General features: G+C 49.4%; 1 protein-coding gene across 3 annotated transcripts in view; it reads left to right on the forward strand.

Moving 5' to 3' along the window:
• Window positions 1-24,918, forward strand: part of SETBP1 (SET binding protein 1) — a 363,259-nt gene that overhangs the window by 14,278 nt on the left and 324,063 nt on the right. For all 3 annotated transcript variants that reach the window (XM_032470525.1, XM_032470524.1, XM_032470523.1), the window contains exon 2: window positions 7,490-8,154. In XM_032470525.1, the coding sequence (XP_032326416.1) occupies window positions 7,669-8,154 (486 nt within the window). In that variant the 5' untranslated portion in view covers window positions 7,490-7,668. The remainder of the gene's footprint in view (window positions 1-7,489; window positions 8,155-24,918) is intronic.

Genomic DNA, 24,918 nt, shown 5'->3' on the forward strand with positions numbered 1-24,918 from the left:
GCTAGGAGGGAGCACTCTGGTCTGGTTTATGATGCTCAGGAAGTGCCATTTGACTTGGGCCTGAGCGATGAAGAGGCGTTGGCTAAAGGAGGCAGAAGAGGAGCCCAGAGCATGGAAAGTCCCCCAAGAGGAAAAAGCCACTTTTGACTCCCTGCCTAAACACCTTTGAAGGCGTATGGGAGGATGGATGCTCAAGCACCCCCGAAACCAAAGTCAGACAGCGAGAAGAGATTCTTATCACTGTAGCCGATGAGCCTAGGTTGATAGTACAGTCACCTCCCTGTCTGTAGTCAGATAGGCTGTGCACCATCCTTTTACGTTGCTTGTCCGCCAACATCAGAACCTCACAATTTCCATCAACTAGAATAATAGGCAGTCATCAGGTCTACTGCACGGGCAACTTTAGTAAAACAACTAGAGACGGTCTCCTTCTAAAACCATTATGCACATTCTAGGCGTCTACAGCTTTCAGAAGACGAAGGGGCCAGGCTGGAGGTGGGAGGTTTGGGAAGAGTGGCAGCGGGCATTGACTTCTGGGCAGAGACGTTCCCTCAAGGAAGTTCTGAGGTGGACATGAAGAGTCTGAGACGGTGCACAGTGTGGACTTCAGCTGTTCAGAGTTGCAAAGAATCTGACAGAAGGATCCCCCTTCAGTCAAGCAAAACAGTAGTAAATCGGGTCTGTAAATGCTTCACACCCTCTTCTCCAGATTTATTCTAAAGCCCTGATTTGTTAAGTTTGCCGATTCCTGTGGTATAAACACTCCTCCCATAGCTGATTTTCGGCTTACCAACTCGATACCATTGAGAGTGGAGCTGGGAAGAGAGCCACGTGGGTCGACTTCAGCACAGCACTGTTCCCGTTCACTGGGAACTGAGGTGACCAGATGACTGATAACAGCAATTGCTCTGAGAGGAGGACTTGCCTGACTTCAAGATGGATGGAAGGTAGAGTCAGAAGCAGTCCAGTGCTTTGTCTGTAGACCAGGACTGCCCTGCATGACTTTTTCCTCAGTAGAGTGTGGATGAAGAGAGAATCTGGCACAAGACCTCAGCGGGGAAAACACTCAGAACAAGGAGAAAGGAGCAGCATCGTGATAATTACTTACTACAACAGCAAAATAAGAATTTTAGGGAGCTGCTAGACACCTGCAACAGGAAAAAGCACAGCCCCCATGGAGCAGGAGCACATAGCAACAAGAACGGGGGTGTGCAGAGATGAAAAGGCATCAGAATTGGCTGAAAGAAGGTGAATAAATTGCAGAAAGATTGTGGGGATACAAAGTGTGCCATTGTGAAATTAAAAGTCCATAAGGATGTCAATAGAGGCAGAGGAAGGATGTAAAACAGAATTAAATGGGTGCTATGGACGCTAGATTTGGGAATGCTCTCCCACACTACAAAATAAAGAAATAAAAACAGTGAGAGAGAAAATGAAAGAAATGGAGAACAGAGATGAGAGCTTTAAACTGAGGTGATAGAAAAAATTAGAAAGACGCCAGAACTATTGAATACAAGAAAATAACTAACAGAAACCATCGAAGGGAACAGTTCTGAACTAGAAATAACCCGCACTGCAGACGCAGGAAGCTCCTTGTGCTCCAGGAAAGGTAACAGGAGTGAGATCCATTCCGTCTACTCATTTTGTCACTAATAAAATTCTGTTATAATGAAAAAATATCTTCAGTTAGAACCCCAGCAAACAAGCTGCCTACCAAGCAAGCAAAACCAGGCTGGCCCTCGTTTTCTCTCCTGTTACTTCAGACGCTGGAAGACACCCTACAGGGTTCTGAGGGGGAAAAGGTTCTGACTTGAGCATGATCCGGTCAGCTGTGTCTTCTAGGTGTAGAGACGAGAGAGGTGCCCAGGCTCTTGGGATCTGCAGAGTGTGGACACGGCTGCGGATGAGGAGTTGAGGGGAGTTTGGGAAAGGTCAAGGATGAGGCAGCAAAGCTCTCCTGCATGTTTGCCTTCAGGACAATGAGGTGTGTGTGTTACTAACCAAGAGAATTATAAGGAGCATGTAGTTCCATTAGGAAAAAAAAGGATGGAAAAAAGCTAAAAACCGTGACCTAATGAGGAAGATTAGAAAGATGCTTTTCTCCGTTTTGTTGAGGAGACACCGAGGCTGAAAGAGGGCTCATGAGGGCTCCTAAGAGGCAGAACTAGGTCCAGAACCCACGTCTTTATTTTTTTTTAATTTAATTTAATTTTAAATTATTTTTTAATTGATTCATAGTCAATTTACAATATGGTGTCAATTTCTGGCATACAGCACAATTTTTCAGTCATACATGAATATACATATATTCATTTTCATATAATTATTATTTTTTAATTGAGGTGTAGTCAGTTACAAGGTGTCAGTTTCTGGTGCAGGGTCCACGTCTTTGGACTCCTGTGGTACCCGCCAAGGGCCGGGTCAGTTTCACCACGTGCGCCTTTGGAAAGCAGTGGTCAGGGTGATGGTGGCTTTTTGCAGGGGCACTGGAAGCAAGGTAGCTGGGAGAGGTGGGTGATGCTGGGAAGCCCAGTCCAAGGCGGTTGGTTTATTTCTTGATTCCGTCGACCAGCATGCCTTGAGTGTCCAGTGTGCACTGGGTGCTGCGCTAGCCATTGGGGTTGCATAGACGAATAAAGTGCAGCTGATGCCTATTCTAAAGAGACTAGGCATAAAACTGTAAGGAGGAATTCCCTTTAAACACAGAATAACAGTGCTCTTTGCTCAAGGCAGTTGCTAGGGGTAAGCACATGGTGCCGGCAAAACCTAAGTCCATCAAAAGGCAGCGTGCTGGGCTTCACTCCTGGGGCCGTAGGTGGGGGCTGAGAATTTGCCTTTCCCCCAAGTCCTTGGGATTAGTCAGGGTTCCCCCAGTGCCGCCGGTGGAGAATGTGCTTTATTATTTTTTTATATATTTTTTGAGGGGGAAGTAACTAGGTTTTCATTTATTTATTTATGTGGAGGGATAGGGGATTGAACCCAGGACCTCGTGCATGCTAAGCATGTGCTCTACCACTGAGCTCTACCTTCCCCCCTGAGAATGTGCTTTAGATTAGGAAAAATTCTTCTATCTCACAGATTTGAAGGGGAGAGAGGAGGTTCTCCCTGGGACACCTTTGGGTCATGAAGCACGTTCAGCCAAGCAGGGTTCCCCTGGACCCAGAGACAGATAATTCTGTAGGTTGTCCCATAGGTCTGTGGCTGTGCAGGGTGGATTACGAAGTCTTGAGGATGGAAGAGACCTTGGTCCGACTCCATTCATTGCTGGGATAAGTGTGGAGTAAGGGACTCAGGATGACTGACGTCTGGCATCCCACTGTCTGGGAAAGGCAGAGCCAGGACCTACTAGGAGTCATTTGCCAAGCAGGTTTTACTATTTCTATCCTGCCCACCCCAAGTCCTGCAGACAGCCACAGAAGGGTTAATTTTTGTCGGCCTGGAGGCCTGAGCCAGCACAGAGTGTCCATTGTGCGCTGCCCCCCTTGGAGTAGTCCTGGCCGCTGCTGTGTGACAAGGCACAGGGTTGGTTTTCACCTTGCGTGGGCTGCCCTTCCTCTGTGAGCGCATGCGTGATCGCGCACGTGTGCTCCCGGGCGCCGGGGCAGTGGTCCACCGCTACCAGAGGACTCGCAGCGGTCACCCAGATGCACCAAAAAAAATGTAGCTTGTGAACCTGGGGTGGCAGGTACGCTCTGGGAGAAAGGCAAAAGGAGAACAGGAGCTCTGTGTGCTGGGGAAGTAAACAGACGGGTTAGGTTTCTTTGCCTTTTTCTTGGGAAATCTTCTGGCACGTGGACGCGAGGGGCACAGACGGTGAATTGCACCGGGGCCGCCTGCTTGGGTGGGTCCACCGTTGGAGTGGTTTGAACCACAGGGCTCTGCAGAGCTGTCAGGGGCAAATTCATTTTCATTCAGAAAGAGCTTGGTGGAGCCCTGCAAGGGCCCCATCCTGCACTGGGCGCTGAAGCGGTTGTGAGTGTTGTATGACCACAGTCGGTCTCAGCCTGAGCCTGAATGGCAATCGAGGAAGGATCTGTGTACTGGAGCCAATGAGAAGGTGTATGACTACTGTCTGGTGGCAAGTTATACATTTGAGGGCAGTGTTAAGTCAGGGAGCGTGAATGCTGTGGTCCAGAGTTTACAGTGTGTTCCCACGGAGGAGTGACGAGTCGGGTGTGACTTTGAAATGTGGAGCCTGGGATCTGTTTGTTCGTTTGTTCATTCATTCCTTCATGCAGCGAACATTTGGAGAACACCCGTTGTCTGCTAGGCATTGCACAGATCGGTGGACGAGGCTCTAAGAAAAGATTCTCTCAGATATCAAGGCGGAAAGAATTCTGTGTATGTGATGCAACTGTGGGGACTGGTTTTGACTTGAACAGGGAAAATGCCTTGTTGGCTACTGAGCCGCAAGACTGAATTCCCAAGGTAGACCAGTGTGGAAGGTTTGGGGTTGATGTGTTCCTGGACGGGTTTATTTCAGACTGCCTTACTGTTTCATCTCCAGTATTTATCCTGTCGCACTCACACTGCCCTGGTCCTCATGCAACAAGCACTGAATTTCAGCTGAGGTTCTTTATGGTTCCCCCTGCCTCTGACATCAGGTTCTCTTAACTCACCCATCACACCACCTGCCAGAATTATCCTTCTAAAGCATAGCTTCCTTACTGCCATCCCTTACTTAAGTGGCTTCCCATTACCTGTAAGATACAGTCCTGCTCATTAGCTTGACATTCAAGGATGCCCGTGATCTGGCTGTCCCCCTTGATCTCTAGGTGTACCTCTCACCAGTCGCCTTTGTACCACACCTCCTAGCCAAACCTCAGCTCTCTCTTTCCCGAGCAGAACTGCGCGTGCCTGCCCAAGCCTTGCCTCGTGCTGTTCCTTCTGTCTGCCGTGTCTTCCTCCTTCCCACTCTACTTACTGAAGCCCCTCAAGGTCAAAGCCACGCCCTGTGCTGTCTTGAGGTCTACCTGTGTAGGTCCCTGTCTGTCTGCCTACACCTCGCCCAAGTGGAAGACACTTTCTCTTCCCTTTGGTTTTATTCTTTATTACAGGACATATAAAAGTCTGCTCTGTTTTGTTTTTCAAATCTCTCTTCAGCAGCGTAAGCTCCTTGAAGAAAGAAATTGTATTCTAATTGTGTCTTAGGATCTTGATGTGAAAACTAAGAAATTGAATTTTCAATTTTTATGGCTCTCATTATTTGATAGTTTTAAGTTTTGGAGCTTTGTCTTCTACATTAATCAGTTAATAATTTATATCGCTAAATATAAGAAATTGTGAAGTGAATCATTTTTTTAAATGGAAGCTGTTTTCCCAATATTGGTAATTCATCCACTTTGTACTCCTATCTATTATCGTAAATTTTAGATTTCGCCGTCTTTTCTCCCATCACAGAAGTTGAATTAGATATTGGCCTACTTCTGGTTCAAAGGTCCGAACAGATTTAGTTTAGAAACTTTTTATGGAGAATATGCTCTCCTTTTGGTTTGACCCAGAGACAGTTTTATAGATAGGAAGTAGGGAATAAAATGTAACATTGGAGATTCCTGCCAGAGGAAGTGAACCACTGAACACTGCTGCCATAAGAAACATGGCTTGCATTTCATGAGTCTGAGGCAGAAACTGAGAAAGACTGGCTGGGCTTCTGCTAAGCAGAGACAAACAGGGACATGTTCTCAGGCACCCTGATGCCTCCAACAGCTAGTGTGTTAACCTGGCACCGGTAAGAGAGGCCTCAATGAACATTGTTGACTTGAATATGATGTTTTAAAAACTATATAAGACTCTGGGGAGGCAGGCAGATCGGTCTAGATGAGACAAAGAATTTTACAAGTAAAGGAAACAAAGTGTTGTCTGGTCTGACTGCCCTCCCCTATTCCTCAGTGGGGACTTTGTCCCTTTTGTAGCATGGGGCACAGGTGACTGTTCAGTGTTTTAGTTTGACAGCTTCAGGGACGATGCTCATGCTGTCACCAGGCAGCCTCTCCTTTTGCAGAAGTGCTGCATTCATTGGGTTTTCCCCTAAGTGGAAGCAGTTGTAAATGTGTCTTTCTGCAGGGCTGGGAAATTTCCAGGAGCCAAGTCTGTTCCTGGGCTTCTCGGGGGGGACGAGAGGGACAGGGTCCACGGTGAGGCCCTGGCTACCTTGCTGATTGGCTTCCTCATGGGGCATCAGCTGAAAATGTACTGATTCCAGAGGGAGGAAGTACCCGCTTGGTCTTCAGTTTTCCAGTCCTTGGCTGTTCTAAAGGTGTCTTGGCAGACATTGTTGGAATTTTCTGGTGGGCACATTTGCTGGTCAATTCCCTAAATTCATGGGCTCCGAGGCAGCGACCTAAGGTATGCTGTCGTGTTCAGCCATTTGTGAAGGCTTGGATGTGATCTGACCTACAACCCTACAAGGGGTGAAAGGGCACGATGTCTTGAAGTTTGGGGCAGCCCCAGGGCTCTAGGTTTTCTCTTGAGAATGAACACTTGGGCTTTGAAAATGATGAATATGAAATTGGTAATAATGGGAATGAATAAGGGTGAAGGGTAGTTTAGCTGATCCTCTGACGATTTGGAGGGAGGAAGACAGAATGGGAGATCCTGCAGTGGAGTGGGGAATTCCTGACACTTCCAAAGGCCTGTGAAAGGCTCCCTCTCCCTCCTTCTCTTTTTTTTTTGTTGTTGTGTAGACAAAATGTCACTTTATTTAAGGACTGGAAAGGGAATTTAAACGGTCTCGAATGGCTATTTTTATCTAAATGATTGATAATGATTAAATATCTTTTGTGTCAGAAACACTTTTAGCGTTTGTTTGGCATCAGTCACAGCTTTCGAAGTAACCTCCCACTGAACTTTTTGTTTTCCCTTTACTGATCCGCACATAAGTTGTGCATTTGTTTTAAGAAATAAAGATAAGATGCGTGCGTAATTAAAATAATTCATAACGAAAAATGATGAAGAAAGATGGTCCAGATATCAACTCTGCTTCCTCCGAGGGGGTGGAGAGCTTGGTTCAGGCAGCCTGAGGTTGTGTTCAGCTGTGCAGACCGTTCCTCACATGTGGGAAGGAAGTTGTGCAAGAGGCCAGCAGGTGCCGTTCGCACAGACCTGAGTACCAGCCCTTAGACTTCCTTTCGCCGTGGTCGGTTTTGATGGTGACTCAGCCGGCTGTGGCTTTAGTGTAAGGGAATTCTAGTTTGTCACTGGACAGGAGGACTTACCTCTCTGACCTTTACTCTTGGGCCCACAGCCATGAAAATTAATAACAATTCAACGAAAGGCTGTGTGTGTGTGTGTGTGTGTGTGTGTGTGTATTTCCCCCTCTGCTCCAACATAATCTGATTTGGGAACATGCCCTTTCTGGTTTGATTTCTTTCCAATCATTTTTTTTCCCTGATGCCATCAGTAAGTGGGCTGGGGCTTCTGCAGCTTAGGTTGAGTTGCCATTGAGGACATGTGCCATCCTGCCATGGCTAATTATTTCTCTGCTTCTCAGTTGCAGATCTGATCTCTCCTGAACAACCTTACCGTGTCTCCATCCCTGGGACTCTGAACCCAGCAGCTGGACCACTTTGTCGTTGGAATTTGAGGTGCCCTCTCTCCTCACTCCTCACCTTCCCCTTCTCCCTTTCCCCCCTCCCCCTCCTGAGAACCCCTGAAGACTGTAGGATTGTCATGGAGTCCAGGGAAATCTTAAGCAGCTCCCGGCAAAGGGGGAGCGAGTCGGAATTCCTGCCAGTCTCCTCGGCCAAGCCCCCGACTGCTCCTGGCTGTGCAGGGGAACCGTTGCTCTCTGCTCCAGAAACTGGGAAGGGGATCCCAGGAGGCGGAGAACGCATGGAGCCAGAGGAGGAGGACGAACTGGGCTCAGGGCGGGATGTGGATTCCAACTCCAATGCGGACAGTGAGAAATGGGTGGCAGGAGATGGCCTCGAAGAACAGGAGTTTTCTATCAAGGAGGCCAACTTCACAGAGGGGAGTCTGAAGCTGAAGATTCAGACCACAAAGCGGGCCAAGAAACCCCCCAAAAATCTGGAGAACTATATATGCCCACCTGAGATCAAGATCACCATCAAGCAGTCTGGGGACCAGAAGGTGTCCCGTGCTGGGAAAAATAGCAAAGGCGCGAAGGAGGAGGAAAGAAGCCACTCCAAAAAGAAGGTAGGGAGCCCGTTTACGAGATTTTTGCTTGTTTGTTTTTTTGCCAGTTTATCCTCAAATTTTAAGGGTCTATTTGCTTATTACTTATTTTTCTTATGAATTACCCATCTCCTTGATGGAATACTTGGGGCCTCCAGAAGAAATGTCTCTGATACCTTGGTATCGTATCTAGTGAATTAATATGACTTTACTAGAATTATGATCCTGAAAATTCCTATTTATTGTAGCAGCCAGTTGGCTGGGTCAGATCTGGCTAAGCTGTGACAGAATTTTGAAAGTGTCTTTTTTTTTTTTTCTTAATGTTTGTGCTTGTTCTCATAGCCAAGAGTGGAATGTTGAAAAATTGTGGTCCATCAGAACAGCTAAGAACTGTTAACAACCTCCTTTTGGTTTCAATCACTGCTGTAAATCTTTCTAAAACAGACAAGTCCCTTACTTGACCGAGGAAGTCCAGTCTTCATAGTAAATGAGGCTTTCAGGGGGCTGAGCAGTCGTTATTCTGGAAGCCAGGGGTGAGCTTCAGAGCTGGACATGGGGAAAGGGAAGGGGCAGGGGAATGACCTGAATATTTCTCTAACACATTGTAGACTTTTAAGATGAGATGTTTAGTGAACTTAATTCGTTGTCATTTTCCTCATAAACGTCTCCAGGTGCCTGGTGATGTTGTTTTGTTGGGAACGTGCAGATCCATGCTTCACTGTATTTGTTTTGTGTCACAAAGTGTTACAGAGACCTCCGTCCTGGGAGGGCTGTGGCACTCGGTTATGATGGTGGGGGACTGCCTTCATCTAGGAAGGTTTTGTTTCCAAGAATCTCTGAGTCTTGTGAATGGCTCTGAAAGGGGTCCTCTTGCCGGCAGAGCTTTGGGGTTCTAGGTAGTTAGGTGTTAACCAGAGTTTGTATAATTGTCTCTTACATCTTATTGTTTGTTTGGGCTCTAGACATGATGGAAGATAAAAGTGCCACGTATGAATGAATGAACCTCTTTTTCGTATAGGCCGAGAATAATCTAGTATTTCTGTTGCCAGTGTTTGTTTTTTCAGGGTAGTCATTTTCAGTAAAACTGCCAAGAATCATGTCGTTTCTTTAGTGCAGGGCTTGTGTCCTTCCTTATGTTAGGTGTTTTGGCTGATTTGCTGCAGTTAAAATCCAAAAGCTTGGACTAGAAGAGACTTTCTAGGGCGAGCAACACCTTCCAGTTTGCTCAGGCTAGCTTGGTGTTTAAAGAGACAGTCCTGTATCCAGGACCCCCTTGGTCCCGGGTGAGCCGGCTGCCCATCTTCCTTTAACATCTGAAACACAAAGGGATTTTCAGAAACTGGTTTGTTTTCACGTAGCACAGAGGTAGCGCTCACCTCTCTCCTCTCCCCAAACAACTTTGCATTGCTTCCTGGGTTCTCTGTCGTAAAACCAAAGGTTATCTAGGTGCATGTGGAAGCTTTTGAGATTCCTGCAAGCAGGTACAAAGCAATGCAAGCAGTCTCCATTTAGAAACTGAGGCTTTGCTGTGGAGTTGGGTCCAGCTTCAGCTTTGAAAATGAGTATCTTTGTCTCTGGTTACTGAGATGGCGCAAAGAGTGTTGTTGAGTTTTTGTGTGGGTGGGCAATCTTGGAAACTGAAGTAACTGTTTTCCCTTCATCCTCACCACTGCCAGAATTCCATCAACAGCCCACAGTTTTGGGTGTGCAAACCCACATTCACTATCCTAGAAAGAGACTTCAGTTGTCCTGATTAGGCACTGCTTTCCCTAAGGCCGTAGGACTGTCCCCAAATACAGCCTTCTGCCTGTTGGAACTCCCCAGGGTAAAACTTGGATTTGTGACCTAGGGGCGAGTTCCAAGCTGAAATGTGCAAGGGACCTTCACTCTCATGTCTGAAATTCTTGGGCTGGTCATTCTCACCCCAGAAAAGCTGGATGCTGTCTGTGTGCTTTATTGGAAAGAGAGATGGAACCTCTTCTTTGAATATGTGACTTCCCAAGTATGTTCCTGAGCCTCAGCAATGGGAGGGAGAAGAAAGGAAAGGGAAGGGCTGAAATCCAGCGCACAGTGCGGCATTATGCTGGTGCTGTGATGGGGATATCTGTGGAAATTTAAAACTTTTAGAAGCTTCCTTCACATTGCATTTCTTTATCCTTCCTACATTTATTTGCGCCTCGAGCTGGTACTTTCCAGAAAATGAAGTTATTAGTCCTGGGTCTTAATCACTTGATAGATGGGTGATAGGAAGTTCTCTGATCTCTATTGGATTAGAATATTAACTTTATTCCCCTTCAAGTTTGCAAACAAGGAGCAAGCAGAAGCCGAAGCTGTGACGGGGAGGTGGCGACCTCGCCTGCCATTTGTATAGAAAAGTTCACGGGCATGGGCTTGCAGAATGTATTTCCTGGTATGAGTGGGAAGTACGTGACCAGTGATTTAGGATTGAGAAAAGGATGAGGGTGGCGTCTTGTAAGCAACAGATCAGTGTCTCCCTCTAAAATCTAGTCCCGGATCTCTCATTGGGAGGGAGGCTGCTCATCGAAGAAGTGTGCACTGAGGGGCCCCTGGGATGCAGGGCCTTTGCCCAGAGCTGGGAAAAGGCTCTGTTGAGGCTGATGGGAAAAAAAAAATGAGTGTTAATCATCATGCACTATGTTGTTGGTATTTTCCTTTTGCAGACCGATTGATTTTATTCGAGTCATTGTTTGACAGCCTTAGGCAAAGACAGCTTATATTGGATCCCAAATGATTTTTTTATCTTTCTTTTATTTTTTTTTGTAAAAAGAGCGTTCTGTAGGGTAATGATGGTTCCTGCATTACACCTAGTGTGTCACTGCTAGTTCTCGCCGTTTCTGTTTGTACATGTTCTACTGCTTAGGGGTGAAGATACCTGTGTGGTATCCTTAAGAGCTTTATTCCAAATTTCCAACATAGGTCCGATCCTCCAAACTGGAGACTTGTTACAGATTTTCAGATAACACGGGCACTCCTGTAGTAAGATATTAGGAGGAACCCATGAAAACACCACCTCACTGGCTCAAGGGCACATGGACTCTTCTAACCAGTGGACAGGTCACCTCCCTTCTGTATAAAATTAGGATGGTGGTTGAGATGCTATCTGGAAGAAGGTATATGAAGAATGGATTTATGGGAAGTGTCAGAGCAGAATTTGGTAAGAAGTAGGGGCTGAAAGAGAGCTCAGGACATGCTACAGGGCCTCGGAGCTGTCCTCCAGGGGGTCCTCCATTGCCGGTGGACCGTGATGCACCCAGGTTTCTGTCACAGCACCCACCTTGTTGCATCTTAGACTTAACTCAGGTAAGTGGTGTGATGCCTTAAACATCCTCTACTTCCCTACTAGGGCACTCAATAAAAACAACAGAGAACATGAGGATGAATCTCTAGAAGCACATTCAGGCACCACATGCGAGCTTAGAATGTTCCAACAGTGATGGATTTGTAAGAGGCAGGTTCACCAGCATGTGTTGGACAGACGAGCATCGCACAGTGACCCGGGGTGGGAGATGTGGTGCGGTCATCTGCACCAACTGGCTCTGTGACTTTGGACCTGGAGTATAACCTTGCGAAAGCCCCGGTTTCCTCATCTACCAAATGGAGATGATATTTCCACATGGTATAACTCAATGGAAGATTTTAGGAAAATGTGGGTAATTTACAGAGCACGTATCATAGTAATAGTTCCAACTGACTGAGCTAGGGGCAGACTCTTGGCTAGTATTCACTTTCTCTGTTAGTCCTTTTAATGATCCTGTCAGGTAGACATTATTTGTTAACAAATGAAGAAATTGAGGCTCAGTGGCTTCAAATAAGCAGGAGCAGGGTTGGCTTTGAAGTCAGTTTTTCTTGACTGTAAGGCTGATGCTGGACTCCAGGTCCTGAGTGACCACACTTGAAAGGACTGCTGGGAGGTGAGGGCCCAGGACAAGGGTGTTTCTCTCCCACTTTCCCACCCTGGCTAGCGGGGCAGGATCACAGCCTGGCTCACTGTCTTTAACTTCAAGTGTTCCGGGATGTTTGAGAGAGCTTTCAAAGTCTCATGAGTTACAGGTCTTATTTTTTTTTTTTCCTTTATTGTGCGTATATATTTTCACTTGTTTTTAACCAAAATACAACTTACATTTTGTTTCTTTGGACTTCATTTTCCCTTTTCCCTAGCTTCATCAGGAGAACCTGTTTTCTCCAGCGGCAGGAATTTCAGCCTCACGTCCCTCAGGTGCCAGCCATGGTCCTAGAAACACGTTCACCATTCATTCTTAGTGACCCCACCTAGACCAGCATCCTCCGTCTTGTGTTCCGTTCTGAGCACGCATGACCCTCTGTCAGGGGGTCTGATAGGTCACGCTCCACTTACTGATTCTTCAAATAGCACCTTCTTTTTGTCAAATACTCAAAATGTGGGTAGAAAAAAAGGCTTTTGGGATAATGTAGACTGGAAGCTAGGCTGGCATCGGATTGCAGAGAATGAGGAATATCAAATAAATAAAGAGATTTGCATTTCATTCTGTAAGTAATGGGACTGCCTGGCAAGCTTTGAGCTGGGGAAGGGACGGGCTGAGGGTCCAGGGGAAAATGGCGACAGTGACGTGGGGCGGAGAAGCGTGAAAGCATTGTCTGGAGACGCAGCTGTCAGAGAGGAGGGCTGCACGAGGGCTCTCCGTTTGCCCTGTGGACTGCTGAGAGGCACGTTTATCTCTGACCCTCTGTGGCCTGTAAGTTTGGAGGGGGCTCTAAGAGGGCGCGTTGAGCGGGAGATGAACGGTGGCTCAGACTGCTGGACATCTGAGCTGTCACTGTCTCCTCCACTCTGGCAGGTGGTCCTGAGCCTCAAACAGAGAGCCCCACACCCCTCTTAAGGCTCAGGGGTCCCTCTCTCACCATTGTTTTGCTTAGCACCTTCCCTGGTCACTCCCAGGTGCATCGCTTGACCGAGGACTTGCCCTCCATTCTTCCAGGGGTGGGAATGTGGCATCTTGAACTCCTGAAAGTATGATTGCTTCCCCCACGACACCAACAGCCTGACTAGGAAAGCCGGTCTTGCCAGCTTTTCTACACAAGAGGATAAATTTCCCCTCTTGTTTAATTTTATGTTTTCTCTCTATAGATTTTTTTTTAAAGCAGCACATTCATATCTATTCATCAGGGTCCCTGGGAATTTTGTTTCCTGATAGGTTTCTCTCTATATTTTATAGCTAAAGCCATGTGGAGGGTGGTGAATGACCTTCTCCACAAAGTAACTGTATCCACGGAGCAACAGGTAACGTTTCTCATCAGGAGTTGGTGTCTGGGAAAGAGCAGTGGACTTGGGGACTGGAGTCCTGGGCACTAGCTTTGCCCCTGTTATTAATAATTTCGGTAAGACTGCTTTACCTTCCTGGATCTTAGTTTCTGCATGTTAAAAAAAACTTTTTTGAATGAAAAAAAAAAAAAAAAACTTTTGACCCCTGAAGCTTGATTTCGGTTCTAAAAACTAGAAACTTTAAGTCATTCTGTTAGATGAGGCAAGTCTTTCTCTTTAAGAAAACGAGTTACTATAAACAAAATTGTTGACCTCTCTTTAGACCCATTGTTCTGCCATCAGATTGTTTCTTTTTTGCCCCTGTGTCAAAAGGCCTGAAATCATGGGAGCGAATGTCAGACTTGAGCTTAAAAAGTGGTGAGATTTATCAAGCTTGCATTCCACGAGGCTATTCCAGGAATGTCTGGCTCCCTGCTTCCCGCCTGGTAGGTTTCTTTTCTTCCTCCCGTGTTTGGGATCCTCTGGGGGTTTGAAGCGCCCTGCTGGCTCTTCTCCTCTCGGTAATCAGTCTCATTTTGGACTTCTCCAGTGAACGTTCTTTGGTGAACGCCATGCCATTGGAGATAAACCTGTCCGAGTAACCAAGCAGGAAAACTTCCGTTCTGATGGAGTCACTCGTTTGCGGGGGTGCTGAGTGCTGAGGAGGTGTGGGCTGTCTCAGAAGCTGTGTGTTTCTTTATGTTGATCCTGTTTTAATATTGCTCGTGGCTGTGTTAAATTGTGTTAGCTGGGGGGCATTGCCCGTGTCTTATGTCTGATGCCTGTGCAAGCGTCTACTAAGAAAGCATGCTTTTTTTTTTTTGGTGTTGGTGGTGGTGGGAATTGCTATGTGGATTTATTTAGAGACAATTCAAAGGTCTTTTTATCTCTGTGGTCACTTATCTGCCAAACCAGGATCGCTGCTGAGCTCAAAGCATGACTCAAGATGAAACTTTCAAAGCAGTGTCATGAGAACAACCAAGTGGGGTTCAGCTGTGTTTCCTTGCACCCCTGCCACGCTCCCAGCATTTGCAGAGTCACCCCCTTCTCCACCATCACAATCCTGCAGCCTCGAAAAGTCCTCTCATGGCTGCATTTCCAGTGGACCTTCAATTACGTTGCCTTTTTTTTCTCTTTAATAAAAGGCCAGAGAAACAATCCCTTTTTGCCCTTCTCTGCCCCATCCTCTGATTCTTCTGAGTCCTGCAACTTTCAGTGAAAAACATCTGTCTGTACCACAATGCAGGGCATCCCAGGACGTCCCCCTGCAGCCTCGCTTGCTCGTGAGACATGAGTGGCTTTGGTCAGGAAGTCCCCGGTCTGGTTAAGGGCCCCCATGGCGGAGAGCATGGGGCTGGGGAGCTGCAGGGAGGTTCTCTGAGAGCCAGGCCTTGCTTCAGGCTCCTGACTGCCTTACCTGCAGAAATGAAATGGCACGAGGCAGTGAAGGCTTGTGTCTGTAGGGGGTTTGTTTATCCACACTCAGCTCAGACTTCATGTTACAGTTTGCACATGGCCAGACTGCTCTGGGGATATGGTTTCAGCTTGTTGGGTCCTCAGGGTGACTTGCCTTGGAAGGTGGCATTAAGGCCTTGGGCACCCAACCACCCAGGGGGAACCAGTGGCTGTCAGCGGGGAGGGCAGAAGTCCAGCAGCGCCGGGTTCCCGGGAGGTGTGCAGACCGACGCAGCATGCAGACACCTGCATGGACCAGCAGTCGTGCCCAGCGTGCTCGGGAGTCTGAACTCGTGCTGGCTGGTGAAGCAGCGATCTTGCGGTGCAAGCTGAGGCTGCTGTCAGAGCGTGTCGGAACACGGACAGCCGGAGCGCAGAGGGCAGGTCTGGACAGCATCACTCCTAGGGCTCCTCCGACTTTCCCTCGTACTCCACTGGGTCTCGCCCAGTGAAGGCAGGGGCCCCCGCGTGTACCTAAGTGTGCCTTTGTCTCTGAAGTCCCAGGTTTGTTTTGTTTTTTTTCCTGCCCGCCGCTTCCTCCCCAGACTCACTTCCCTCTCCTCCCCACCAGCCTGTGACCTCAGCGGGGGGAACAATGCACGCCTTTATTGACTCTGAGAAGTCCAGGCAGTTCCCATCTTGGTACCCGGCCCGTGAGGCCACTCGGTAATCATCGTTAGTATCAAATGCGGTTCCTTCAGTGTGTTCTCTAGGCCTTGTTTATTGGGTTTTCCCCACATCGTCTTCTTTGACTCTCCCTCAAGCTCGTAGCCAGTTTCACAGTTAGGGGGAGGGATCAGAGGTGGAGAAGAGGGGGTAGAGGATTCTTGAAGGGACATGGGCAGACAGAAGTTCTGTCCCCAGGGTGGGCCACGGTGCCTTGCCGATAAGGAGTAACCAGTTGCAGATGGGAATCTGCCCGGGGGTGTGGGCAGCCTTTCGTGCGGGGCCAGTTAGTTCGTTTGTTTGTTGCTGGGAATGAGAACCCAGCTTGGGGGTTTCTGCGTTTTTCACAACGGGCTACATTCCTGGAGAACCGACTTAAAGGAGTTGCTTCTCGTGGTGGATCCTGGGTGTAGCTGCAGGGATCTGTTTGTAGCATACAGTGGGAATCTCTGTGATTTCTCCATCCTTGTCCTTTTAGGGGAGCAAAGGAGTAGACACCAGTTTATCTGGAGGTGTGGCTTTTTCTCGCGCCATCAGGTCCCTGCTGGATTGTGGCCACCGAGTAAGTGGCAGGTTGGCCTCATGCTGGGATGTGGGTGCCACTGGGTCACGAAGGAAGCCAAGCTCAGGAGATCCAGAAAGGGACTGAGAACCAGGAGTTAAATCTGTTGAGGTGACAGGCTAGAATCTGGCGCCAGGTCAGAAGGCAGGCAAAGGCCAGACACAGAAGCTACGGGTCACAAGACAGGAATGTGTCCATAGTTGGGTCACACTTTCAGAATCACGGACTTCACAGAGAGTCAGAAGAGCGAGCCTCTGAACACTTCCATTTTAGCATCCGTCCTAAACAAACAAAAACCACCTCCCCAAGTCCGTCATGGATGGTTGTTTGGCTGCTGCTCAGTGGCCCTCAGGGAGGAGACTCAATGCCACCTCTTGAGGCAGCTCTGGTTTTAGTAAAGCTCTTTCTTATGTTGCACTAAAGTCATCTTTTAAAGCCTGAGTATTTCCAGTTCCTGGGATTCTGTGGTTTCCTGAGACCGAAGCATCTTGCTTCCTGTGCTAGGAATGCCCGTTTGTCACTGTCCTTCCTAAACTGCACAGGTGGGGAGGGCTCACGAGCAGAGGGCAATACCGGGAGGTGGTCTGGCCCTGCAGGGGACTGTGACCTCTTCTGCTCTGAGCGTAATGCCTCTGTTAACAGGACCCCGGGCGGTGCCAGCTCTCCAGCAGCTTCATCACTGCTGGCGTATACTGAGCTCAAGGCCAAGGAGACGCTCTGATTTCATACTGCTGCTTGTGCTGCTTCTGCTGGTCCAAGTCATCGCATCCTACATACAGTGGGTTCTTTGGGCCAAAATGCAGGTGTTTGCACTATCTCTTTGGGCACAGGTCTCGGCAGGGATCTGAATCAAATACTGGTCAGATGGTCTGGTCTGGGTCTGTGGCCCCGGCAGAAGAAGCACAGAAATAGGGCAGCTGGGACATGAAGATGGTCTTCTGAGTTCCTCTTCTGTGCCTTCCCGGCCGGGGCGTCTCTGGATGGCTCTCCACCGGCTGTGAACCTGGCTTCTCATTTACAGTTTGGCCTTTTTGGATCTCAGTGAAAGGCTGTTGGACGTGTGGTGTCGGATGTAAGGTACTGTTTTCTCAGTTGTGGTGTAAACTCTCTGAGGACAGAAGTTACATCTTTTATTTCCCAGCCCGGGTGCTCCCAGCCTTGGTAGCTCTGTGCCAGTGGAGATAGTTTGATGGGAAACTCTCTTTATCAAAACAGCTTCTGCCTAGTCAGCCCTGTGTATTTCGCTTTGGTTTCTTAGAAGCATCTGAACCCTTTGATCATGCTGCCTTTTTTTGTGTTCTCATCCAGATCCACTGTAGCAGAGCTGAAGCATCTCAATTTTACACGCGTCTACAGAGTCGTATGGTGTGTTCAGCATAAATGCTGTGTGGGGTGTAGACAGTTCTCATTAGGAAGAACTGGTCTCAGGGCATTTAGGGCAAAACCCAGGACAGTATAACAAACTGTCAAAATGAGTGTTTGAAAGAGTGCACGGTGTGGAAACTTGGTGGCAGCCGTCATGTCTGCCCAGCACCTTTACGAAGCGTTCACATCGCCCAACGGCGGCCTCTTTCTGGTTTGTTCTTAGGACAGTTCGTGAAGTAGCTTGTTGTTCCTCCCTGTTTTACAGACTGAGGAAGGGACTTCGAGAGCTTTTAGCTGGCTTGCCCTGAGGTTACAGCTGATTACCGGGGGGGGGGGGGGGGGGGGGGAAGGGGTTGGGGAAGCTCCAACCCTCATCAAGCCCGCAGTCTCCTGGTTTCTGGCATCAGGAAGTGATCATTGAAAGATGGGATTTAGCTGATCCTGCGGGTACCACATCCTCAGGGAGAGAATAGCTGGGTCCTGTGAGCTCACCTGGCTGGTCCTGCTGCCTGCTCCTGGTCTAGGCTGTGGGTGAGCCTGGGCGAGGCAGCTTCGTCCCGCAGACCCTCAGCTCCTTTCTTGCACCCACAGCCACCTTCCTGCTGGAAAGCAGCGAGGCATGGTAAGAAGCGATGGCTGGCGGTGTGCGGAGACAGGGCTCCGGGTAACAGGCTCACTGTGACTTAATATAGAAGCTGATCACAAAGTATTCTCAAGTGTCCAGGTTTGGACAGAAAACGTGGCATTCAGCGCAGGCTCCTCCAAAGCAAGGTTCCATGAGAACTGTCCGGCCTGAGGCTTGAGGGGAGCATGGCTACCCCACGCTGGGGGTTTCTGGTTTTGAGTCCTCTGCCTTTGACAAGTGAATCTCTGATTTCTCATGTTTAACAAGGGACTAATTCTGTCTCTTTTCTTTACGTGTTTCATTGAAGATAACCTGAACGGATGGTCGTGAGGTGGTTCTGAAATGTTAAAAGTGCAGTGGAAATATAGATGCTTTTCTGTAGAACTATCCTATAGTGGATTCGTAGCAAACTGTAGTCTCTAATCAAACTTTTCCACGCTTCCTCCAATACCTCCCCCATCCCACCCACCATTCCTTGTCTCTCTCTTCCCCTGCGTTGGATAAAGTCCCCAGACGCGGCTGTGATAAACGGCAGCTGCGGGTTGGAAGCGATCGCAGCCTGGTCCAGATCACCACCACATGGTGTAATTGCCCTTTGTGAAATTCTGGGGCGAGAGGTCAGCCCTCTTTACCCATCTTTGTCACTTCTCAGTCATCTGTATCCTGGTGGCCGTTGTGTTATCCCAGCATCTTTCCCTTACCCCCACCTCCCCATCCCCCCACCCCTCATGGAGCCCAGGAAAAAACCATCTGCTGAGTTGGCTTTCAGAAGATTTTTTTTTTTTAAATACCAATTTCCCTTTGTTCCGAGGCAACGTCCAATCAGAGCTGGGGGTCTGCCGGGTTTGGCGAAGGGCTGGTATTGTGTTTCGTGCTCCCGGAGGAAAGGTTGTCCACTTGCTTTTCTTTTTGATTCGATTCCCTGCCATTCTGCAGCAGACTCAGAGTTACAGCTGCCGCTGTCAGCTGTAGACGGGGACCCCCTTGGTTAAGAACCTACACGTTAATCCTTTGGCGGGGGGTGAAAAAAAAAAGCAAAAACAAAACGGAAAAAAAAAATTAAAGTGACTGCTAACAAGAATATTTCTTCCTGTTCTCATCTCATTTCGTAAGTCACACAAGGTCCCACTGGTTCCTGAAGCTTAGGCCTGCTGGTCTTGGATGTCGGCTTGGAGAGCCCTTGGTGTCCAGCCTCTGATGTTTCCCGATTTCCTGCTGGAGAGCAGAGCCTCACATCAGAGGCAGAGCAGAGTCATTCTCTTGTGGGAAACCCGAATCACTGGGGAGGACAGCGGGCTCGGCAGACTGCTTTCCCGAGCAGAGCAAGGACCGTCACTTTGGTACTTAGCACAGCTGGGAACTTAGCCAAGCACTCGCTGTACGTTGTCTACTGAATCCCCACCACCACCCCGGTGGAGATGTTATTCCCTCTGTCCAGATGTATCCCGTGAGGTGCAGAAGCCTCCCTGTGGCTCGCCTCTGGTCCCAGAGTCGGGAAGCTGGTGTGCCAGCGGGTCCGCCCTCCGAGCTCCAAAGCAGGTCCTCCCGCAGGGCGCGGGGGAGCTGGAACCCAAGGCAGCGCCCGAGACCCTTGCTTTCCCACCCTGCCCTCCCAAAGACCTTGGGCGGGGTGCCTTCTCAACACTTCCATTTCTCTGTAACCTGGAACCAAATAGCTAGATGCCGGAGAACCCAGAGGAATAGTTTGGTCCAAATCTTGTGAAAGCTTTATAAGCTCTTCTTTTTATTCCTGAACTTTGAGCTTCTGTCCTCTTTTGCTGTCCTGTTCCACAAAATGCATAAAAATCCTCTCCGTAGATTTAAGAGATGCTCTGACACGTCTTTTCAAGCGATCCTGCGGCTTCAGGGGCCTCTGGCCTTGCACAGCCGGCCCTCGCCGCACCCTCTCCTGCCTCCTGTCCCCCTGCTTTGCCGGGTGAGGCCCTTTATAAACAAAGGGTGGGTTTTGCTCCTTTATGGTGATGAGAGCAGAGGTCCGGGAATGAACACGTGATGGATTCTATAAATTGGTGAAAACCCATCAAGCTGTTTTTAAAGACCCCATCTCCTCTCTCCTCTCACCGTTAGGCTGGGACCCAGACCCAGAGTGTGGGGGGCTGGAGGATCCCCTTAGAATGGAGTGTGAAATAAAGTAAACACAACAGAAGGAGAGGGCGTTCAGTGGTTTCTCTTTTGCTTCCTTCTGAGGATACAGAATTTTCCTTGATAACTTAAGATGTGTGTGTGTGTGTGTGTGTTTATTTTAATCATTTTGGCCAGGAGGGGAGGTAATTAGGCTTATTTATTTTGGGCAGAGGGACTGGGGATGGACCCCAGGACCTCATGCATGCTAAGCATGCACTCTGCCACTTGAACTATACCCTCCCTTCGCGTGTGCATTTATTTTAATATCTTAAAATACATTGTAGGCTCCTATTAATGTGAGTGATAAGAAATAGAGTGAATTTACTGGCCAGCGCTCTCAGCTTTTCTCCTGAAACTCGCCTATAAAATCCTTGTTCAGCATCTTACTGTATGAAAGGAGGTAATTTTTACTAAATGCTGTCTCCTTCACTTTCTAATACAGTCCAGGAGTGAAAACAAATCTTGCCTGAGGCAATTCAGAGAGAGAAGACAGCTTATAAACACATCGGACTAGGTGAGAGAGGTTTTAAGGGACGGCGTCAGTAGGCTGGGTGGCAGCGGGTACAGGGCTGGGGGGCCCTGGGGCGGAGAAGAATGTCCCTACTCTCCGCTCTGCCGTTTGACTCAGGCTGCGTCTTGGCTTAGCCAGGGACCCTTTCTAGCTCGGTTTCCCCCGAGGCTGCAGATCCCAGAGACGAGAGAGCAGGACAAACAGGAGGAAGTAGTGAAGGCGGAATGTTGACTTCAGAACATGGGGCTCTGCTGGGACCTGAGGGAGGTGCCCCAACAGAGAGAAGGTCACAGAGCTGAGCTGAGCAGACTTGGGTGCCTCTGCTGATGCCAGCGGCCCCCTCACGGGGCTCTCTCTCCTCCGCATCACTGAGTCGTTCATCAGTTTTTGCACCCATTTAATAAAAGGTATTTTCTTCAGTCCCTGTGCGTTGAATGCTAGGTGCTGTCATGGAGATATAAGAGGACAAGAATCCCTGAGGTGTCCTGAGTGGGGAAATGTCTGATTTGCAGGCTACGTCAAAGCAGGAACTGAGGAATCAAAGTAGGAAGAAGGATGTCAGAATTTGCAAAAGATACCTTGCAGTTGGCTGATTGATTTAATTGAGTGATAGGGACAGGCTGTGGCTAATGAAAAAAAAAAGGAACCTGGAAACAGAAGGAGATGAGACTTGAGTGGAAGGAAGGCGTCCCTTCTGCGAGACACGTGTGGTTTACGGTACTGATGTGTTTCATTGATGGGATGTCCTTGAGATTTCCAGCCTAGTAAGAAGAAGAGAGGAAAAAAAGCAAGATTGGCCCGAAACTTGAAAAAAATCACGTCACACATTTTGGCAGGGGAAGCAGAATCCAGAAAAATCGGTGGAGGAGATGGGAGGCAGAAGACCTGATGTGTTGGGGCAGATCAGGTTCAAGGACGGCGGCCACGTGAGAGCTGGCCGCCGCAAGGGGGGGAGGGGTGGCGTGGTGGGGGAGGGGTCAGGGACCCTGCCTGTGCCTGTGGGCTGTGTCAGTTAGGGTCTGGCGGAAGGGGCTGCCTCTGAAAGGCTCCGTCAGTCCCCGTGACCTTTGCAGAGGAGGGATGGAGCCGCTGATGAGAAAGTGGGTGCTCCTGGACGAGCTTGGCCTGTGGCTCTGGACCTCTCAGTGGTACGCACTGCTCCCCTCTGGGTGCTGGTGGCTTCCCCCTAGTACAGAGGTGACTGCTGATAACCTCCCCGGCCCCCGGGGTGGGGGGCAGCCGTGCAGGTGGGTCTGGAGAGGGGCTGCCCCAGGCTGGGCCAGCTGGCCCTCCACCTCCAGGGAGGAGCAGGTGCTGAACTTCTGGATGTCTGGCTTTTCTTCTGGCTTCCTTCCTAAATGACAGCCGACCTTTGCTCCCAATTTCAGGCCTGCAGCAGAGCCCTGCCCGTCTGGGCCTGCGGGGCACTGGCTGCTTCTGCTCGGCTCATTCGACTTAGGGAGATAATTGCTGGTCCTTGGGGCTTATGTTTCTCAGAAGAGGACAGCCCAGCCTGTGGGGTTCAGCCTCCAGGCAGTGGAGGCGAAGAGCTGGAGGGGAGGACGGAGGTTTGAAGAAATAATCCAAGTCAAATCTAGGGACCACCAGAGAAGGACCCACAGTTTCCTTCCTTCATCATGCTTTCTCTGATGGGCTCTGCATGAGGAGCCCTGTGTAAGAGGGTGGTGTGCTTTGGTGTGTGTGTGTGTCTGGCCTCTGGAGAGACAGGCTGTGTATGATGCAGTGGAGCCCTGGCTGGGACGCGAGAGGTTGGTCTCTGCCCTTGGCCACCTGTGTTTCCTCTTGTTCCTAGGGAGTCATGTCTTCAAATGAAGATGGTGAAACAGAAGATAGAGAAGCCTTTTCCAACTCTGATAACCTAGTAAACCCCCCACAAAGCTGATTCACGTAACTAGGAGACATATTAATCTGTGGATTCGGTTATGTCTAATCATTAACATAACACGCATAGGTCTTTGAGTAGCTGTCTGGAAGTATAGAATGCAGATTTATTTGAGAATAAAGTAGACATATTCTGCTACATCAGTAGGAGAGACGGCTAAGAATGAAAAAGGAGGGAAATCGTGTGAGCGCCCGGGCAGGTGAAAAGCACGGGGCTATCACTCTCACTATGTAGGGACTCGTCTGGCCTCCAGAGGACCCTCCGAGCTCCGTGTCTTACTGGGGAGGTGAGGTCCAAGCGTGATGGTCGTCTTGTGCCAGATGCCGGGGTGTGAAGACCCCAGAGAGGGACGGGGTAGCGGGAAGCTTGAAGGGAAAGAGGGGTTTAGGCAGGAGAGAGAAGCGGTGGTTGTCCAGGGGGCAGGTGCTGGGCATGCCGTGGACCTGACGGGCTGGCCTGAAGGGTCTTCCTGGAAACCTGGAGCGCGTGGAAGCCCGGGTAGGGCAGATGAGGGAGATCTGACTTCTTCCTGAGTGTGGCGAGAGAGACTTGGAGCCGCCCAGCCCCACGCTGGGGAGAAGAGAACCGGGGAGTGTGCAGAGAGCTGCTGTAGGAGATGAGAATACAGCAGCAGCAGAGGGAGGCGAGTCCGCAGCGGGCAAGAGACAGAGTGCACGGCAGCGCCCGGTGCGGAGAGGAAGCGCGCTGGGCTTTGCTGTCGCCTGGGAGAAGCCTGAAGGGCCTTCAGGCAGGTGAGAAGGAGCAGCCTCCCCATTTGGATTCCTGTGACTTAGAGAAGTTGAGTCATTTTCTTAAGAACCCCTTGACTGTGTCTTACAGAAGCTGATTAAAAAGCGCCTGGCGTGATGACGAGCTTAAGGCAGGCACAGAGGTTCCCAATCCAGCGTCTTTGTCCTGGAGTTTCGTTCCCAGCCGTCTGTTTCACTGTCTGTTTCTGGTCCACTTTGCTTTCTGCTCTGCTCCGCACCCTTTCCTCTGGCTCCTCTTAAGTTCTCCGGCTCAGTACAGGGCTCGGCGAGTCTCTGCTTTGCTGCCCCTTCTCCACACAAGGCGTGAAGGGGAGTGGGAAGGAAAGAAGCCCGCGTATGTTTGTTTCCCCCGTCGCCTCCTCTCAGACCTTTTTAAACCCCTTTAAATATGACCCTCCCTTGCACAGTGAGGGGGACCAAGATGCACTTCTTCTGTGTTAGAAAGGAACAAAAATGCATATGGCCACGATGGGGAATTTCCCCTACCCTCCAGAAAGGGGAGGAAAGCAGGGCAGCGGTGTGAAGGGATGAGTTGTTACGGCAAATCTTGCTAGTAGTGTCCATTGTCAGCAGAGATGCTAAGCCTTCTGTGGCCGCTTGCAGAATTGTTCCTTGTTTGTTCAGGCTCCCCACCCCCACCCAAGCAACGCTTTGTGGCTCCTGATCCCTTGCCTACTGTCACTTGTTTGCCAACTGGAGGGTGTCTGGACATGCGTATGTGAGAGGGCTTCAGTGTGGACACGTGTGTGTGTGCTGGTATGCTGTTGAAATAGACGTCCGGGGAGCTGGCTTTGAGGGGGCTCTGGGTTTAGGAGGAGAGGGAGGAATCCTGGAGATCCTGTTTTTTCGGACATTTCTAGTCAACATCTCCAGTAGCTTTCCTCTGCACCTGTCCCTTTCTTCTTCTCTGCATCCCCCGCTGTCCTGCTTTCAGTCCCATCTTTACTGCAGCTTCTAAGTTCTTAATTGGGTGGTGTGTGTTCTTCAAGGGGCAGACCATGTTAAGGGCAGTTTACATCCTAGTTAAAAGCTGAGAGAGATGTCTTCACGTGGTATGACCCACCCTAAGTGTGACCAAATAGTTCTGTGTCAAAGATACTGCGGTCTTCGCCTGCATTCGTTCTGTTAAGCATTTACAGTGACCCTGCTGGAGACAAGCGGGGCACTGGATGCCGTGGGGTCTGAAGGCCGCGGGACCTCCATTTCCCCGTCTGCAGGGAGCTTCCGTGGAGTAGAAGGGACGCGTCGTGAGCAGCACGTGCTCTGTGGATGGGCTGAACGAAGTTCTGGAGGTTGTGCATGGAAGGACTGGTTGTCATGGTCCAGGGACCACTGAAGGCTTGGCGCCCGAGGGAGTATGGAAGACAAGAGATTGACTGTGTGGGGCGTATGATCAGGAGGGCTCTCGTGCTGGACTTCTAGGATGTCCAGGCTGGCATTCCAGGCAAAACGGCAAACACAGAGCTACAAAAACCGAAATAGCA

The sequence above is a fragment of the Camelus ferus genome, chromosome 30 (assembly GCF_009834535.1).
Source record: "Camelus ferus isolate YT-003-E chromosome 30, BCGSAC_Cfer_1.0, whole genome shotgun sequence".
Classification (NCBI taxonomy): domain Eukaryota; kingdom Metazoa; phylum Chordata; class Mammalia; order Artiodactyla; family Camelidae; genus Camelus; species Camelus ferus.